The sequence below is a fragment of the Saccopteryx bilineata genome, chromosome 3 (genome assembly GCF_036850765.1).
Source record: "Saccopteryx bilineata isolate mSacBil1 chromosome 3, mSacBil1_pri_phased_curated, whole genome shotgun sequence".
Taxonomy (NCBI): Eukaryota; Metazoa; Chordata; class Mammalia; order Chiroptera; family Emballonuridae; genus Saccopteryx; species Saccopteryx bilineata.
Genome location: NC_089492.1, coordinates 167,897,874 through 167,917,735, shown reverse-complemented (window position 1 = coordinate 167,917,735; position 19,862 = coordinate 167,897,874). Strand labels below are relative to the sequence as shown.

The following is a 19,862-nucleotide window of genomic DNA, read 5'->3' as shown; positions in this document are numbered from 1 at the left end:
ACCTTTCTTTCTCATATTCTCTGCTTATTTTCCTTGAGTCATTTGTACTTTTGTTGTATTGATTTAAAGGTTGTTTTTTTTTTATAGATATTCTGTAAGTTAATCCTTTATTGGCTCCTCTCTCCTGATGATACTTATTTCTTGATCCAGTCATTTTCTCATTTTATTTTATCTTTATTTTTCTTGCTGGTTCACAGTAATTATTTAATTTTATATACTGGAATTCATTTACTCATTTTAATCATTTTAGATTACCATGGATTGTCCATGTACCTGGAGTGTCATCCCATATAATAATGATGTTATTGTTTCAAAGTTGGTCCTTTTGCTTTTTTATTTCTTTTTTTCTTGCTTTATTGCTCTGACTATACTTTCAGTACAGTGTTAAATAGTAGAGGTAGTAAGAGTCAACAACCTGTGTATTTCAGCTTCTAAAAATGCTAGGGCCTGGCCAGTGGTGGTGCAACAAATGGAGTGTTGAGCTGGGACACTGAGGACTCAGGTTCAAAACCCCAAGGTTGTCAGCTTGAGTGTGGGCTCACTAGCTTGAGCATGGGGTCGCCAGCTTGAGTGTGGGATTATAGACATGAATTCATAGCTGCTGGCTTGAAGTCTATGGTCACTGGCTTGAACCCAATGTTGCTGGCTTGAGCAAGGGGTCACTTGCTCTGCTGCAGCACCTCAGTCAAGGCACATATGAGAAGCAATCAATGAACAGTTGAAGTGTTGTAAATATGAGTTGATGCTTCTCAACTCTCTCCCTTCCTGCATATCTGTTTGTCTCTCTCTCCTTGGATTAAAAAATATGCTGGGTTAATTAAGATGCTTGCTTTGTATTTCTTATAGAAAAACAGTCAAATAAAGAGGTTGTCTTATTTTTATTTAATTTTAATATTTTATTTACTGTGTTGACATGGTTCCAAGTGTCCCACTCAATATAACACCCTCTATGCCCTGCATCATGTCCCCATACCCCATGCAAAGTCTCTTTCCATTCCTATTTCACCACCTTTGCCCCCTCACCCTACCTTTATCCCCACTTTCCCTTTGGGATTTGCTTATTACCTGTATCTATATGTTATGTATATATAATTTGGCTAATTGATTCACCTTCTTTGATCCCATTCCCTCTCCCCCCTTTCCTCTGACAGCTGCCCATCTGTTCCCTGTGACCCTGCCTCTGTTTCTTATTTTATTCCTCAGTTTATTGTGTTCAGTAGATTTCACATGAGTGAGATCATATGATACTGTATTTCCCCATACTGTATCAGCCACACCTTAATTTGGGGGCCTGATATTTGAAAAAAATATAAATTACATAAAGTTATTGAACTCAAGTTTTATTCATCATAAAACTCATACAGCTCCTCCTCACTGTCAAAACTCCCATCTTTTGCTTATCCTCGTCTGTGTCTGAGGATGAATCAGTCTTTATATATTGCCTTGTCCTCAGTTCCCTCTATGGCATCTGAAATGCCACACTTCTTTAATGACTTAACAATGATCTCAATCTTGATATTATCCCAGGATCTTTTCACCCGGGTACAAACTTCTCCTATAGTTGGTTTCTTCATTCTTCCTGCCAGTGTCAAATTGTCCCCAGAAGACTTCATCCATTGGTTCCATTTGTCTCTTATGGCAGCTTTAAAGGGTTTGTTAATGCTGACATCAAGTGATTGGATTTGGGATGTCAAGCCTTCAAGTATGACAGCAAGTTTTGTTTTTTGCTCTGCAGCAATCTTTGTGTTTTTTGTTATGTGTGCTGATCAAGCACCAATAGGGCAGGTTTGCATAAGAGCCCACCTGGTCTCCTTCTCCAAACTTTCTCAAATCAGATCTTTATCCCATCTTGATCCATCAATCCTTGTCATGAACATGGACAATCATTCCTAGAGGAATGTCTTCTTTTGAAATTGTTTTGAGTTTGAAAATTAGCATTGGAGGCAGCTTGATTCCATCAGCACAACAAGCTAGAACAACTGTATAATGGCTCCTTTCATGTCCATTTGTCTTCACAGTTACAGTTTTCACCCCCTTCTTGTCAACAGTTCTGTTACTTGGGACATCAAATTGAAGGGGGACTTCATCTATGTTTGCAATATGTCCCAACTCAAATTGATGTGTCTTCCAACATTGAATGACAAAATGATGAAATTCAAGGACCTTCTGCTCATAGCTTTCAGGCATCTTTTGGACAACTCTGGTTCATGTACACATGCTTAGTCCATTCCGTTTCATGATCCTGAAGCACCAGTTGTGTCCTCCTTTGAAATCAGCAACTTCTTTTTTATCCGTAATTATTCTTGCCTCATTCTGAACCATATTTGTAGACATAGGAATTCCAATTGCCCTTTGTTCTTTAATCCGTATCTTCAGTTCCCTCTCTAAATCAGGCCATTTTGCTGATTTACCCCTCATGGCCTTCTTCTGCCATGGCATTTTCAGTAGGGCTTCTTCCCGTAACCAGTCTTGAATTGATTTCTCAGTTGGAGAGGACCAAACTTACATTCAACAGCATGATTTTCATTCACTTTTGCAAACTGTATCACTTTTAACTTGAATTCAGCACTGTACAATAATGTTTTCTGAGCCATTTCTGGGAAGAATGTTGCAAAACGTAATATACTGGTGACAAGTGAGAAACAGTGAACACAAAGACAACAAGTGTAAAAAAATAGAAAATCAAGTAAAATATCTACAACCACTATATAAGATGCACCCAGTTTTTAGACCCAATTTTTTTTTAAAAGGGGTGCATTTTATACCTGGGGAAATACAGTATTTGTCTTTTTCTACCTGGCTTAGTTCACTTAGCATAATGAACTCTGGGTCTATCCATGCCATTGCAAAAGGTAGGATTTCCTTCCTTTTCATGTCTGTGTAGTATTCCATTGTGTATATGTGCTATACCTTTGTAACCCACTCATCCACTGATGAACACTTGGGCTGTTTCTAGATCTTGTTTATTGTAAACATGGGAGTGCATATCTTCTTTTGAATTAGTGTTTTTGGATTCTTAAGATATATTCCTAAAAGTGAGATAGCTGGGTCAAAAGGCAGATCCATTTTTAATTTTTTCAGGAAATTCTATACTGTTCTCCACAGTGGCCACACAACTCTGCATTTCCACCAGCTGTTCAGGAGGGTTCCCTTTTCTCCACCCCCTTGCCAGCACTTTCTGTTTGTTTATTTGTTAATAATAGCCATTCTGGCAGGTGTGAGGTGGTATCTCATTGTGGTTTTAATTTGCATTTCTCTGATGATTAGTGATGTTGAGCACTTTTCCATATGCCTATTGGCTATCTATATCTTCTTTGGAATTTTCAGATCTTCTTCTATTCAGATCCTTTGCCCATTTTTAAATTGGATTGTTTACCTTTCTAATGTTGAGTTTTATAAGTTCTTTATAAATTTTGGTTACTAACCCCTCAGACGCATCAGCAAATATGTTCTCCCATTGAGCTGGTTGTCTTTTTATTTTATTAATATTGTCTTTTGCTATAAAAAAGCTTTTTAGTTTGATATAGTCCCATTTGTTTATTTTATCCTTTATTTCACTTGCCTATGAAGATATATATTGGCAAAAATATACAGAGATGTCTGAGAGTCTATTGTCTATGTTTTTTTCCCAAGTTGTTTATGATTTCATGACTTACATTTAATTTTTTTACCATTTTGAGTTTGTTGTGCAGCTGCCAGCAGACTGTGGGAACACTGGCTGTGACCCTATCTTCTGCCACAGCTTTGTTTTATTTTCTCCCCCTCTGCCCCTCAATCTCACCACTCCTCCCGACAGAAGAAGATCCAGTCACTCAGGTTTCTCCCTTCTCTGGAGCCCCAGTAGACAGACACCCGGATAGCCCTGGTTTCTCTTCTTTCCTGAGCTGACTGTGAGTGCGTCTTATCACTCAACCCTTCCCACTGTTAGTCCATTCATTGCACAGATCTCTCAGGCAAGCTTGTGAGCCCAGCCAAGGTTATTTCACTGTCTTATAGCTGGTTGGTGTGTTAAAATTTCAAGGGGAGAGGTCAAGGGCATCTCTCATGCTGCCATTATGCTGAGGACATCCAAACTTTTAAAATTTTATTTAATTTTAAGTAATTTAAATATCCACCTGTGGCTAGTGAATTGGACAGCACAGCTATAGATGATAGCTATTATAGGGACTACTTAGAATATTAAATGTAAGCTTTTTAGAATTTTCTTGAGTGATATATTTTTCAATTCCTTACTTTTGAGCATGTTGTATGCTGTTTGTTGTGTAATAAAATCTATAGCAGGGTCCCTATCTTGGAGAGAAAAAAAAAAGAAGAAATTAAATAAGCACAGGTAAGGCAACATAGACTTACAAGTGATATTATAATATACTTTAATCAAAAAAGAATTATACCAAGTGTAGAATTTAGAAGGGCAAATGATCTTTTGAGGAATAGGAGGGCTTGTGTTGCATAAGCATGTTATACAATTTGGATGGGTTAAAAAAAGGAAAGAAAAGTCCAGGTAGAGGCACAGTAAAAATAAAACTAGGAGGGTAGAAACCTGACAAATGTAATCAGGGCTCAGTGAGTACGCTAGTTTGCTGTGGTGATGAGAGTTGAAACAAAGCTGAAAATATGTTTTGGAAGATGCTATCAACTATATCATATAGTTACAGCTAGCTGCCTTTGAATTTATAGCTAAAAAGCTTGGGATGTATCTTTTAGGTAGTGGAAATTCAAAATCATTGAAAAACTTTAAGCTAAAGAGAAATATAATCAGAGTTTTGTTTGTTTGTTTTTGGGTTGTTTTTTTTTTTGTATTTTTCTGAAGTTGGAAACGGGGAGGCAGTCAGACAGAATCCCGCATGCGCCCGACCGGGATCTACCCAGCACGCCCACCAGGGGGCGATACTTTGCCCATCTGGGGCTTCGCTGTTGCAACCAGAGCCATTCCAGCGCCTGAGGCAGAGGCCACAGAGCCATCCTCAGCGCCCAGGCCAACTTTTGCTCCAATGGAGCCTTGGCTGCGGGAGGGGAAGAGAGAGACAGAGAAGAAGGAGAGGGGGAGGGGTGGAGAAGCAGATGGGCGCTTCTCCTGTGTGCCCTGGCCAGGAATCAAACCTGGGACTCCTGCACACCAGGCCAATGCTCTACCACAGAGCCAACTGGCCAGGGCTATAATCAGAGTTTTAATGTGGGAAAATAAGCTTGGCAGGTGTGTGATGAGCAGAATCAGAGTTTTTGTTGTGGGAAAAATAACCTCACCAAATGTGTGATAAGCACAATAATGAGTTAGGAAGCTTACACTCATCTAGGCAGGAGATTAAAGGTTTCTGAACCAGAGGGTGGCTATAGAAATGAGAGTTTATAGAGGTAAAACTGAAAGATATTAGAATATAAGTGAGCAGGCAATGAAGGAAGTAAAAATGTGGCAGAACTGTAGCACTGATGGGGGGTGGGAGAGAGTCCAGTTAAGTATCATTATATGGGATGTGCATGAATGTATTACAGTATGAACCCTGAAGTAAATTGGAAGTTTTCCATAGGGAAACAGAGTCACTTGATAGTTACTTGGCTAAGAAGAAATTACTGGAAATAGTTAGTCACTGTCTACACATTTTGGTGCTGCAATAAAACTTAGCTTGAACCAACACTTACTTACTCTGAAATATTTAGTAAATATTTGTAAATATTCTGTAAATTTAATTGTAATGATAATTAGCAGCAATGTTATGTTTGTAACTAGTATTGAACTCCCATCCTTCCACATGGCCATTCTGTTCCCACTCTCCACCTTGCCCTTAAACCTCTGCTAGTGCTATTATTTTCTTTTTTGGAGTGAACAAAAGCAAACAGTAAACAACTAGTGTGAGAACCTGAATCCAACATCATGTGGTCTGGGTACTAAAACTTTTATTGATTATTACCCATTGTATTGGGTAATAAACTAAAATACTTTTTTTTCCTTTCTTACTGGAATTGGAAGTGTGAAGTTAGACTGGTATTAGCCATTTTCTTCTTATAGTCTTCATCGAATCTCTCATTCTGAGCCACGGTAAAGTGATTCTTCCAGTCTCCAACTGCCCCTGAAACAGCACATGGGAGAGTCAGTAACTGGTGGAAGAATTTGTTTCTCTATGCTTCTGGGGGGTTTTTATTTGTTTTTTTTGTTTGTTTGTTTGTTTTATGCTTCTGTTTTTGTGTGATTTCTACTCTACCCTCCAAGAGCGGCAGTATTGGACAAAACATTTCTCTTGCTAGCCTATTATTTCCTCAGCCTGAAGAGAAGTAGAATTCTTGTCTGATGTGAGAAATGGAGAGCCTATGACCCACTCAGCCACATTATTGGGGGAAACCAGACCACTGTGCTAAAACAGCCAGCCACAGGGGTTTTCTTGTTTTTCTCCTATCTTCCTGCACATCAAAGCATGGTCAGTGGGTATACTGATTGCTTCCATTCTGTACACAGACAAGACAGCCTGTTTCTGAGAGAACTCAAGGTACAGTCTTAAGACAATTTAAAAATCCTCCAACTGTCCAATTTCAATCCCTGTTACCTTTCCTCTATAACAATTTGTGTTTTTTGTTCACTGCTCTGAACACTAACTAGAACTGTGTATGGCACAGAATGGCTACTCAATAAGTATTTCTGAATGAATGAATATAACTGATAGCATAGAGCCATCTATAAAATGAGTTTCTTGCTCCATCTTGACTTGATTTTTTTTTTGTATTTTAACTATCATCTAGAACCCTGGAGGGAAAGAGGATAAGGGATTGTATTTAGACACTATAATTCCTTCTCCAGTTGTGGTAAACATTGTTTTTATGTCATCTGTTGTTTCTTAAATACTTTCTCCCCAGTATCATTTATTATAGATCTTATTTTTCTTATCCATAGAAATATCCCCAAAGTCTCTGAAATATTTGACAGTTCTTTTAAAATAATTACTAAAATAAAACATAAAAAACCTTTTCTCATAAATGGAGAAATAGAGTGATTCATGATTTCAGTAGGAATCGATGAATAGTTTGCCATTGGATTTTGCTTCATAACATCAAATGAAGTATGATGGATAATTTTATCTAGAACGTTATCATCTATGTTCTTTCCAATAAATTCTCCCAGTTTCCGAATTTCATGCTTTGGATTCTATAAACAAAGTGAAAAGAAAAGTTAAGATTTGATATAAAATAGTTTTAAAAGAATATTGAATTATTATATTGATAAGTAACATCATGAGTTAAAATTTTTAAAAAATTTAAATTTAAAACATCACAAATGCTCAACTTTTCAGAAAGGAGTCACTTTAATATGGTGGCACATATTTTTCTTTTTATTAATTGGTATTATTAAGCTTTTCTTGATCTAAGATGGAAGCAGCTATTCAGCGTGATTATATGCAGTGTGTGGAGAATGTTTCACTAAATGAATGTATAAAAACAATTTTTTTTTCTAATCAGTGAGAGGAGGGGAGGCAGGGTCAGACTTCTACATGCACCCTGACCAGGATCCACCAGTCAATCCTACTAGGGGGCATTGCTCTGCCCATCTGGGACTCTTGCTTCATTGCAACTGGAACCATTTTTTAGTGCCTGAGGCAGAGACCATGGAGCCATCCTCAGCACCTGGGCCCAACTCGCTTCTGTCAAGCCATGGCTATAGGAGGGGAGGAAAAGAGAGAGAGAGAGAGAGAGAGAGAGAGAGAGAGACAGAAGTGAGAGAAGGAAGGGTGGAGAAGCAGATGGGTGCTTCTCCTGTGTGTCCTGACCAGAATTGAACCTGGGACATCCATCCACCCTACTGATGCTCTACCAATGAGCCAACTGGCCAGGACAGGAATGTGTGAAAACTTAACAGTTCAAATGCTATGGAAATGTTTACCTGAAGCCTATGCTATGTACTTTTATTGATCAATGTCACCCCATTAAAATTAATTTTTAAAATAAAATTTAAAAAGAACTAATTTCCAAATGTTCTGCTCAAATCAATTATCAGAAGGGTCTTGGTCAACTAAATGTCTAACATGAAAAGTTCATAGACTAATGATGAGAACAAAAATATTGCAGGAGGATAGGGGCAGACAATTTAAGACCTGATTACAAAAAGGTTGTCTCTCATTTTTGACATTGATAGAAATGTGCCCAGATATTGCTAAGGTGGTAGAAGGATGAGAGAAGATGTTTTGGTATTTATGAAGTACCTAAGAGGCACCCATGGCTTATAACTCTGGTGCCCAGCATGTCCAGGTGTTTCTTTTTCTAAGAGAGGAACTCTGTTCAATGTATCCACTATTTTCTCATTAGAGGGACACAACACCCTGGGAAGAGTGGCTATGGGAGGAGTGGTGGGGGAGGAAAAGTGAAAAAGTTTACGTTGACAGCTGTATCTTCTGCTCTAAAACAAGCTTCTGCTTTAAAAACTTAGATGTCAAAAATGCTTAACTTAATTGGCATTACAGAATCCAGAAGAGTACTGAAAGCTGTGAACTTTGTATGACTACATTCAAAGAATGTTCCAAAATATGATCACAGAAAAACACATTTTTAGTGAGAGACAGAGATAGATAGATAGAGAGATAACAGGAAAGGAAAAAGATGAGAAGCATCAACTCATAGTTGTGTCACTTTAGTTGTTCATTGGTTGCTTTCTCATATGTGCCTTGACCAAGGGGCTACAGCTGAGCCAGTGACCCCTTGCTCAAGCCAGTGGCCTTTGGACATAAACCACCAATGATAGGATCATTTTGATGATCCCATGCTCAAGCCAACAACCCCGTGTTCAAGATGGTGAGCCCACACTTAAGCTGAATGGGCCCACGCTCAAGCCGGTGATCTTAGGGTTTCAAATTTGGGTCTTCAGCATCCCAGGTTGACACTCTATCCACTGTGCCACCACCTGGTCAGGCAAAGAGGAAATTTTATACTGATAACTGTGTAGGTTGTCCTGATAGCTCTTTAATCATGGTTCTAAGAATACTAGAAATGTAAAACCTTGTCTATTTTTAATATTGCCTGACTGGGAGGTGGCACAGTGGATAGAGCATTAAACTGGGACACAGAGGACCCAGGTTCTAAACCTTGAGGTCACTGGCTTGAGCATAGAATCATAGACATGACCCCGTGGTCACTGGCTTGAGTCCAAAGGTCATTGGCTTGAAACCCAAGGTCAGTGGCTTAAACCCAAGGTCATTGGCTTGAGCAAGGGGTCACTCACTTTGCTGTATCTCCCAGTGAAGGCACATATGAGAAAGCAATCAATGAACAACTAAGGTGCCACAAGAAAGAATTGATGCTTCTCATCTCTCTTCCTTCCTGTCTGCCTGTCCCTATCTGTCCCTCTCTCTGTCTCTCTGTCTCTCTCACACAAAAAGGGTTCTAATCACAAAAAATACAATAACTATATATGTTGACAGATGTTAACTAGACTTATTGTGGACATCATTTTGCAGTATATGCAAATATTAAATTATCATGTTGTGTACCTAATACTAAAACAATGTTATATATCAATTTAAAAAACAAAGAAAAATGATGTTGTGTTTTTCACTCTTGATATTTTATAGAAACAACTGGAAAAGCCCCACCTATAACTGAAACTAAGAAGAGTGTATCAGAACTGTTTGATACACATGAATCCTCTAGAAATCTTGTAAAACTGCACATTCTGACTTAGCAATCCTGATATGGGCTCTGATAGACCATGCAGCTAGCTTCCAAAGCACCTTATGATTACCAAGGCTTTCAATAATAAACTTAAGAACAGAGACCAATTCTGCATAGATCTTGGTATTTAGTGGAGTTACAGCAAGTACTGACTAGAAAGATTATCATTTACAACAAATTACCATGAACATCATTTCATTTAGTCCTCATAACAGATCTCAGAGGAGTATAAAATACTATGTCCTTTTTGAATTTGAGGAAACTAAGTCTTTAAGATGTGTCTTTACCAAGAATAATTGCCAGTAGGAAATAAAGCCAGAATTTGAATTCAAGAATTTTGACTAAATCATTAGTATTTTTCATTATACTAGATATAATTTCTTGAACTGTGTCTTGAAATTGATGTCCTTCAAGTACTAATGAAGAAAACCAAAATGTGTTAGAGAAAAATTTTTCTTGTAAACAGAATTTTAAAATAAATATGCCTATAAGGAAAAAGTATATCATACCCCAGAGTACCAGAAAATTGCAGGTGAGACTTCGTAATGAATAAATTCATGATGTTCCATTTACATTTTGATACATGAATAGCTATAGCCAATGAAATGCAGCAAGGTTTTGTTCCCTTTTTCAGTCTGTGAGTCCCTGATTGGTCCCAAACATTATGACTTAAATATCTGGTAGTCAAATAAGAACACATGAGACATCACTGCTCCTTACCATCTTCAGGTCCTCATAGAAGAGGTAGAGAATGCGGTGTTGGCCTTTGGCTTCCCACCATCCTTTCACGTGGTCATACCAAGAACCCCAGCACACTGTAAGACAGGATGTAAAATAGGGCAATGAGACACAGTAGCTCAACCAACAAATATTCTGCTGAAAAGAGAATTCCTGATGTCACAATAATGATTCCTTCACATTAAAGGCAGAACCTGTGCTGTTCTAAGAAAATGATTCTTTCTTTTTATATTGTTTAAAAGTTTTGAGAAAAGAAGGATTCAAAGCTGATATTTTTATACCTTTCCCATTCAGAAAACTCTCAAAATACTCTTCCCAGGTTCCTGGAGCAGGCAGTGCTTTATTCATCTTTTGGAAATGGTAATAAGATACCATATTGTCCTTGGGATTTCTTGCTACATAGATTATCTGAGAATAGTGGGAGGAGAGGAAGAAACACAAACAAGATTAGACTTTTGCATAATTACAGCCCAGATAGATTATGTTAGGATGGATACATTTCATGCAAGTGAATTTTTCTGATGCTTTTTTTTGCCATCTTGGTGTTCATGAAAGATGAAAGGGTTCATATTAGCATGCATATTGATTATCGTGAAGAGGTGAACTATATTTCTTTAATAATAGGTGAAGTGTTTTAAGAGGAAATAGATTGGAGACCAGAGTGTAAGGTATTTTTCCCCGCTGAGAAGGAAGGAAGGGCCGGAGCCACAGAGTGTGGAATAATAAATGGCTTTATTGAGTAGAGAGCACGCATCCCGAATGGCAAGGTTCCCTGGCCCCGAGGTAAGATGAAGGCCAGGGAAGTTGCACGGATTAAACTACGTGGGAGATATTTAAAGGGGTCCCTCTAGAAAAGTGGAGCTAACATGACGTGGTGAAATCCCACTGGCTGGTAGATGGTTGCTTTTTTCCAAATGGTTCCTGTGAAGCCTCTTTTGGTGCACTTGGTTGTGGGCAGTCCTAGCCAAAGTTTGTGGGTCTGAGTTTCCCAAGTGACCATCCCCCATTATCCACCAACCTTACATTCTGACCTTTTGTGATAAATAGAAAAAGGGGCACCATTTATTCATCTGGCTACTTCCTGCTGATTAGGGGCATCGTGGGGAGGGGGATATCAGAAGGTGGTGGCTTTGAGGGGTGTCAGGAGGAATATCTGTGTGGCCTTGAGTTGAGAAACTTCACAGATGTGGTCCTGTAAGGATTTTTAAAAAAGAGGAGTAATAGGGGGATTTGTAGGGTCCAGCCTTTTGGTGAGCTGGAGATGAATAGAGTCCAGTGGTTCTGACTGCCAGTGGTCCTGTAAGGAGGCAAGCTTGAGGCAGAACTGCATGTCAGGAGTGGCATAAAAGGGGAAAGGAAGGAGTCCCATCCATTCCCATAACTGAGACCTGTGAGGGAACTAGAGGTCCAGAATGTGATGGCAAAACAGAGAAGGTAGCCCCTGTGTCCACAGAAATGAGATGGACTTACTCACTAGTTGCAGCATACCCTGGCTATGCCACCACCTTCTGATCTCCCCCTCCACACAATGCCCCTATTCAGCAGGAAGTAGCCAGACGAATAAACAGTGCCCCTTTTACTCTTTAACACAAAAGGTAAGAATGTAAGGTCGGTGGATAATGGGGGATGGTCACTTGGGAAACTCAGAGTCCAGGTCATGTCCTAGGAGTTTGAGCGATGCACCCACCTGGCTGGATTGGCCTTCCCATTTGGGCAGCTTGTCCTCCACATAGAGGCACTGAGGAAAAACCTGTTGCCCAAAACGGCAATCGCTCCACCAGTGACTTGGCTGCTTGCAGTCAGGGCAGGGTTCAGTGGGCAGCCACCGGCAGGGGCCCTGCTGGAACCAGTGGTCCTGCTTGCCACACTTAAAGCAAGCTGCTGGTGGCTCTGCTGGTCTCAGGGTTGCCACAAGAGTCGGGGTTTAGAGCATTACCTTCTGCTGCATGAGGGCCTGTCGAATAGCCTTGGCCTGTTTCTACTAGTTGGGACCATTAAAAACTTTAAATGCTGTGTTCACAGGTTCTGGATAGGGATTTGGGGGATTGGGAATAAGAGGAGGAGGGCTCGTGCAAAGCCCGGCACCCAGATCCTACAGGAAATGCTGGAGCCAAAGGCAGGACAGGGCCAGAACTTTCTGCAAGGAAATTGGGGTTGGATGTCCTGAAAACCAGTGTAAGAGCCAATGCCAGGCTGAGAATGGCCTGATGGAGGAGGGGTTTAAGAACACAGTGAGAAGGGAGGGGCCCCTGGCCAGCAGGGGAGGAGAAAGAGATGGTAGTGGTGAATAAGAAACAGGTTTTTGAGAAGGGAGGGGAGGGGGCTCTCAGAGAGAAGAAAGTTGAGCACAAAAGAGGTCCACAGAGGGACCAGAGAAAAGTCCTGAGAGAGGGGTGGCAACCCCAGGGGTCAGGCAGGGGAAAAAGAGAGTTGGGAGTCCGCAGAGAAGGAAAAATTAGAAGTGGAGGTTTTAGGTGAGGTCTCTCTGACCAGAAAAAGGCCTGCACGATGAAACAGGCTGCACAGAGATTAAGGATGGGTGCGTGAATAATTAGAAACCGTGTATGTAAGAGATCTCCAATCAGTTCCCAGTTTTTTTGGTGATAGTTAAATTGGTGAGGGTGTTAAAACTGAAAGCCTTCAGGAGGCTAATTGAGTGGGTTCTGTGGCCTGGCCACAGCAGAGAAGAACAGTTTCTTCTTATTTATGGAGGGAGATTCCTGTGCCCCCACAGCCGCCCTCAGTCCTCGGAGTGGTCAGATTTGAGTATTAGCGTCCTAAAAACTCAAGGTCTGGCCGTGGACGGAAAAGGTAAAGTGGATATGCTCCGGACGCCTCCGCGGGTACACACACACTCGGACAGAAAAGAGTTCCCTTACGTAGCTACGGTTTCGGACAGGGAGTCTCGGCAAAAAGAACTGAGGGGAGGCTGGAGGCAGGGGACTTACTGCACCATGCGCCGAAGTGGGTGGAAGGTTGGAGATTCTGGTTCTTTCTCCTGGTTCTTTCTCTGAGGGGATGAGGAAGAGGAGTGGTCCTTGCAGACTTCTACTCCTTCCAGGTTTTTGGCACCAAAATGTAAGGTATTTTTCCCCACCGAGAAAGAAGGAAGAGGGCTTGGAGCCACCAAGTGTGGAATAACAAAAAGGCTTTATTCAGTACAGAGCACGCATTCCACCCAGCAAGGTTCCCTGGCCCCAAGGTAAGATGGAGGCCAGGAAAGTTGCACGGATTAAACCTCGTGGGAGATATTTAAAGGGGTCCCTCTAGGGAAGTCAAGCTAACATGATGTGGTGAAATCCCACTGGCTGGTAGATGGTCGCTTTTTTCCAAACAGTTCCTGTGAAGCCTCCTTTGGCACGCTTGGTTGTGGGCAGTCCTAGCCAAAGTCGCGGGTCTGAGTTCCCCATGTGACCATCCCCCATTATCCACCGACCTTACACAGAGTACAACTCAGAATTTTGTTTGTTCTTTACCTTACAGTTTTTCTCTAAAAAAGATGGAGGCAGCAAGTGGATGGGAAGGTGCGTTTTCAGGGTTCGTGGTGAGGGCATTGCATTAGCTTTTTCCAAACCTGTAAAATTGATTTTGATCATTTCCCACTATTTTTCTCTATTTGCTTCAAAATATTGCTGTTGCTTTTATTATTACTACCTTAGAAACAACTGAACAATGGGAGGCAGCTGTAACTGTCTGTAGACCTGGTCTAAGACAGTATGTCTAACCTATGAGTGAATTTTTTGGCTAGAACAGTTTCTAATCATAAAAAACAACTAACCAAATAAATAAGAACCTAAAATATTCAAACTTTTAAACCATGTAATTACTTATGCTTATCCTTGTGGAGTAAGATTAATTTTTATTGGAGAATCAAAATTAAATTTATTTTTGTATAAACAGAAACTCCATTAGAAAATGTTTGTTTGGAGTATAGCAATGGCCAAATATAATTTTTTAAAAAGACAAAGTTACAAAATCCATCAGTAATTGTTTGAATGCTTAGAATTTTGAGAGGGCTATTTGATAGTAAAAATCTAAGTATATATTTAGGACTACAGCTAAGTGAGGTTATTCCACACTCACCAGATCCTATGGATGGGATTATCCATTCAATGAAAGGAAATCTCACATGAGTAGGTGCTCGCTGACTTTTGTCAACATCACCTTCATTTTGTATTAAGTCCACTATCTCCTGAGTCCATGTTGTTCCTTATTCCACATGGAAGATAAAGATACATAGACATTTAGTAGTATACTGTATTTCTTAAAAGATGATCACACACTTGTTAGAACATCTATGTGAATTATAAAGTTAGTTTTATAATGGAATTCAGAAAACATTCTTTATATCTTTTTTTATCATAATACAAATTCTTATAAAAAGACTACAAATTGAATTAGACTTTATATTGGTAAATATACTGTTATAAAGTACTGCACCCCAGATTCTGAAAGGCACTGTACCTCACTTCATCGAGTCCATGTAGAGACACCCAGTCCAGATAAATTTTGAAGAGTTTTATTAAAGGAGGAAATTTTAAATATGCCGGCCGCATATGGCTGAGATGGGGCATCTGCAGGCCCAAATCATGCAGCCTCAAAAATAGTTCAGGGGCTGCTTATATACCCTGATCACACATGGGTGGGGGAGAGCATCACATTATGGCACAATCCTTAACAAGATTATAACATTTGTCAAGACTCTCAAGGTAACACAATCAAAGACATTTACAAATCTTTCAGGGTTCCTCTTTTCTCACTAGCCTAGAGGTATTTTACTCTCAAGATTCCAGGAAAGGGAGGAACTACAGTCAATGCAAGGTGGTATGTAAATTCTGCCTCCTATTGAAAGAGAAGAAGTTTCTCAGGTAACCTTAATCCTTTCCAAGAACTGAAAACCAAATGACCCTAGTCATCCTTGTCAGTCAGGAGACTTTTTTTTTTTTTTTTTTTTTTTTTTTTACCAGTGTTACAGGCTTTAATGAAAGGAAACCTGCCAGGTTGTCTCCTAAGGAAGAGCAGCCCCTGGTTCTCTAACAGTAGGGTTAAATAGGGGATTTAAGGGTGGGGGCTGGTGGTCATTAAGAAAAAAATGTAGCTTTCAGCAATTTATGTAAGATTAACTGTAAATAAGCTAGGGCAGTGGTCCCCAACCCCCGGGCCATGGACCAGTACCAGTCCGTGGGCCATTTGGTACCAGTCCACAGAGAAAGAATAACTTACATTATTTCTGTTTTATTTATATTTAAGTCTGAATGATGTTTTATTTTTTAAAAATGACCAGATTTCCTCTGTTGCATCTGTCTAAGACTCACTCTTGATGCTTGTCTCGTAAATTCGACAATTATATTTTAAAATAACACAGTTTTTACACCAGTCGCATAATTTTATTTTGTGCACTTATCTGTTCCACCCTAAAGGCCGGTCCATGAAAATATTTTCTGACATTAAACCGGTCCGTGGCCCAAAAAAGGTTGGGGACCACTGAGGTAGGGGACCTCCACACCCAGGTTAGTCACCTGGATGCCTGGGGGAAGATGATATGGAACGTCCAGTTTGTCAGTGTCCCTTAAGGGAAGAGGGGGTCATGGCCCCCACCTGCAACCCTATCATCATGGTGTAAATATAACACAGCTTTTATATCCATTCATAAGTCAGGAGACTTTTACATTCCTTTTCCTCCATTTTCCAAGGAAAGGACAGGAAAGCCTGACTTTTTTTTTCTCCTAGAATATCAATATTAATTTGAAGCTTTTTGGTACCTTACAACAATACAGTTGATTTTTTTTCTGCTGCAACCATTAATTTAGAATGTTATCTTACTGATTTAGCTGCTTTGTTCTTTAGAAAGAATAGTTTTTGGATCCTAAGCTTGGGAGACTTTTGAGGACTTCTGAGGGCTGCCAAGGTAAAATTTGCAAAATTAAAGCTTCCCTAATTCTTCCTCAAATCAGTCTGGGGTCCCTTTTCTAGCTCCTGTACCCAAAGCAGCTTTTTACAAGATCTGTAGTAAAGGCCTGGCCTACACTGGGAATAAATAAATCAACAAGTCTAGTCCTTTTGTTTTTAGCTGTTTTATTCACTCTTCTGGGAAAGTAAAAAAAAAATGAATATTACAGGAAGAATTAAATTCTTAAAATATTTTTTGTGTAGGTTTAGTTTCCACAGTGATTTGTCTTAGCCATATCACTCTGCTCAGTAAGCAGTTTTCCACTCAAATTCAGATCAGTTTCTTTATTTATTATTAAGGCATCTTTCCCATTTACCTTCCTAACTCCCTTCTTCACTTTCCCAGCTTTTTTTCCACCTACCTGCTTTAGGATAGGTAGAAATAAGTAGATCATCAGGCTTGGCTTGAAAGTTCCAGATCTGATCCCAGGTGTCACAGGTGGGTGTGGGCTGAAGAATTCCCTTCACATAGTCAACAGTAAGGCGCTCTGTTCCATCAAATTTCAAATCCTCCACTTTGTTTAAGGCCATTAGTGTCAGAAATTAGTAAAAAGTTAGCTTTCAATCAGCACAAAGCTATATTCTCGATATTGTATAAACAATGCAAAATTCAGACCATGGGCCCTTCCTTGGACAGCTTGGTGGTATGATAGCTGTAAATCAAGGGAAAACTAGCAATGGGCCTGCTTGTTTAAATTTCAAGGAGTTTTGAGCTATTGTTTAGGACTTTGTACACAGGCCTTTCCCTAGTGAGCTCCAACCCTCCCCCTGAGTCAGGCTGTTACATAATCCCTCAAGCACTCACAAATCCTGGAGCTGAGTCCTGTTCCTATGAGATCTGGCTCTTCTCTATCAGTGTAACACGAGTTAGTGCCAAGCTGTTTATATGTCTCATCTGAGTGTTGATAAAATATTTCACAGATGCTTTCATTAATTGTTTCTTCTGGGAATTTTTAGTTAAATAAAAAGTTGCAGAGAATTTGCCCATGGAATTATAGATTGCAACATAGAGTTACTGCCCTGAAAGGAAAATTTCTGTAAACTGTTAACAACCAGGTCTAGTTGATTCTCCCTGCACAGATATCTGAAAATGTAAGTTTTGTCATTTTTTAAGAGTAAAGAAATCTGCTATACAGAGAAGGTTTCCTTCTTTTGTAGGTCATTTAATATCAGTAGCAATAAGAGTCTCTTCACAGCTATTATCATGTATGTCTCAAAAACAGAGCATTTGAAAAAACTCTTGAGTTACAAAAGGTGTTTATGTTAGAACACACACCTGTTTGTTTCTTCCTTCTTGGAGTTCACTTCCCAGGCTCCTACCAGAATCCCCTGTAAGCCTTGTTTTCTTAAAAACCTTGGCATTTATCCTGCTTGCTCCTTTCCTGGAACCATTCCTGGCTCCTGTCCATGTTTTTGTTGTTTTTTTTCCTTCTGGTTAAACTGAAACTGGAAAAATGACCCACAGGTCTAACTGCCTGTCACCCTGAAAATTAGTTACAGGAGACAGGGTGCTGGTGAGAGGAAAGAAGGTTATTCAAGCACCAGTCACCTGAGAAGATGAGGAGACTCCTGTCCTCAAAAACCCATCTTACTCTTCTGGTGCAGGCAGGGTTTTTATAAGGAGAGAGAAGGAGGAGGAATAAGTAAAAATAGATCAAAGAAATCAAAAGGAGGGGATTGAGAGTGCTTTGTTGAGTGGGGGAGGAACTACTTGCAAGCTAGCCCAGTGTGTTCAGACAACTAGATAAAGGTCAGCAGATTTCCTAGAGCTGACACATCTAAAAGTTGGAGTAACTTCTACTTGTTATTACAGGAACTGAAGCCAGTAAGTAACTTATAAACTCGGGTTTTTGTTTAACAAGTGTCCACAGATTCCCACAATCAGATTGTTGTCCATTTGGCCTCGAGTGAGAATCAGAACTGCAAGTTCAGCATGATGGGAGTAAGGAGAAAAGGGTCCCATTTATGCTTGATGTTAACCCTTGATGTGTGTCAGCTGGAGAGGAATAGGCCTTTTAACTGTAATAAGAACCTGGCCAGCGATGAAAGCACAGGATTGATAATATACCATATTTTCCTATGTATAAGATACACCCTTTTTCAAAAAAGAACTTACAAAACTGAACATCAGGAAGGTAAACAATCCAATTTAAAAATGGGCAAAGGATCTGAATAGACACTTCTCCAAAGAAGATATAGATAGCCAACAGGCAGATGGAAAAGTGCTCAACATCACTAATCATCAGAGAAATGCAAATTAAAACCACAACGAGATACCACCTCATACCTGCCAGAATGGCTTTCATTAACAAAACAAACAGCAAGTTCTGACAAGGGGGTGGAGAAAAGGGAACCCTCCTGAACAGCTGGTGGGAATGCAAACTTGTGCAGCCACTGTGGAAAACAGTATGGAGATTCCTCAAAAAATTAAAAATGGAACTGTCATTGACCCAGCTATCCCACCTTTAAGAAATATATCTTAAGAATCCAAAAACACTAATTCAAAAGAAGAAATGCACCCCCATGTTTATGGCAGCATTTTTTACAATAGCCATGATCTGGAAACAGCCCAAGTGTCCATCCGTGGACAAGTGGATTAAAAAGGTATTGTACATATACACAATAGAGTACTATACAGGCATGAAAAGGAAGGAAATCTTACCTTTTGCAATGGCATGAATGGACTTGGAGTTTATTATGCTAAGTGAATGAAGCCAGGTAGAAAAAGACAAATACCATATTCCCCATTTATAAGATGCACCCTTTTTCAAAAGAAATTGGGGTCTAAAAACTGGTTTTGTCTTATACAGTGGTTGATTGTAGTATTTTTTTACTTGCATTTCCTGCTTTTTCACATGGATGAGGAGTTGTATGAATTTTATGATGAATAAAACTTGAGTTCAATAACTTTATGTAATACATAATTTTTTCAAATTTGGTCCCCAAAATTAAGGTGTATCTTATCCATGGGGGCATCTTATCCATGAGGAAATATGATACTATTGATCTGTTACAGAATACATAACTGTGATTACTTAACTGGTGATATTGAATCATGATTATTAAAGCAAAACAATAAACTGGATTTAACATTTTACATAAGTTCTTTTATAAGCTTACTTTGTTTGTATATTCTTATTTAGCTCTATTTTATGACTAGTAAGACTGCGATCAGTAAATCAGTAATATAGCATTTTTATTCCTAGTTACACAACCACAAGCTCTTCTTTGCTGACTATCTTTAGAGAATGTCAGATTCCTTTTAGTTTTTAACTGCTAAGTATTATAAGGTCTCTCACCCAATTTTTCTGTCTCTTCTTTTGCTATTATAAGGTGTATATCTATCTGGTCTTTGTCTCTGCTTACTGGCATAGAGTGGCCAAGACATGGAAACAACCAAAATGTCCTTCAATAGAGGATTGGATAAAGAAGATGTGGTACATATGTACTATGGAATACTACTCAGCTATAAGAAATGATGACATAGGATCATTCACAACAACATGGATAGATCTCAATAATGTTATACT

General features: G+C 39.4%; 1 protein-coding gene across 1 annotated transcript; it reads right to left on the bottom strand.

Annotated features, from left to right (window-relative positions):
• Window positions 1-1,324: 1,324 nt before the first annotated feature.
• Window positions 1,325-17,088, bottom strand: LOC136330816 (sulfotransferase 1C4). Its single transcript, XM_066268220.1, has 7 exons — window positions 16,695-17,088; window positions 14,467-14,592; window positions 13,860-13,957; window positions 10,665-10,791; window positions 10,366-10,460; window positions 6,952-7,132; window positions 1,325-6,065 (listed from the first exon to the last, which is right to left on the bottom strand). The coding sequence occupies exons 1-7, from the start codon at window positions 16,861-16,863 to the stop codon at window positions 5,950-5,952; spliced, it is 912 nt and encodes a 303-aa protein (XP_066124317.1). The 5' UTR covers window positions 16,864-17,088; the 3' UTR covers window positions 1,325-5,949.
• Window positions 17,089-19,862: the final 2,774 nt, after the last annotated feature.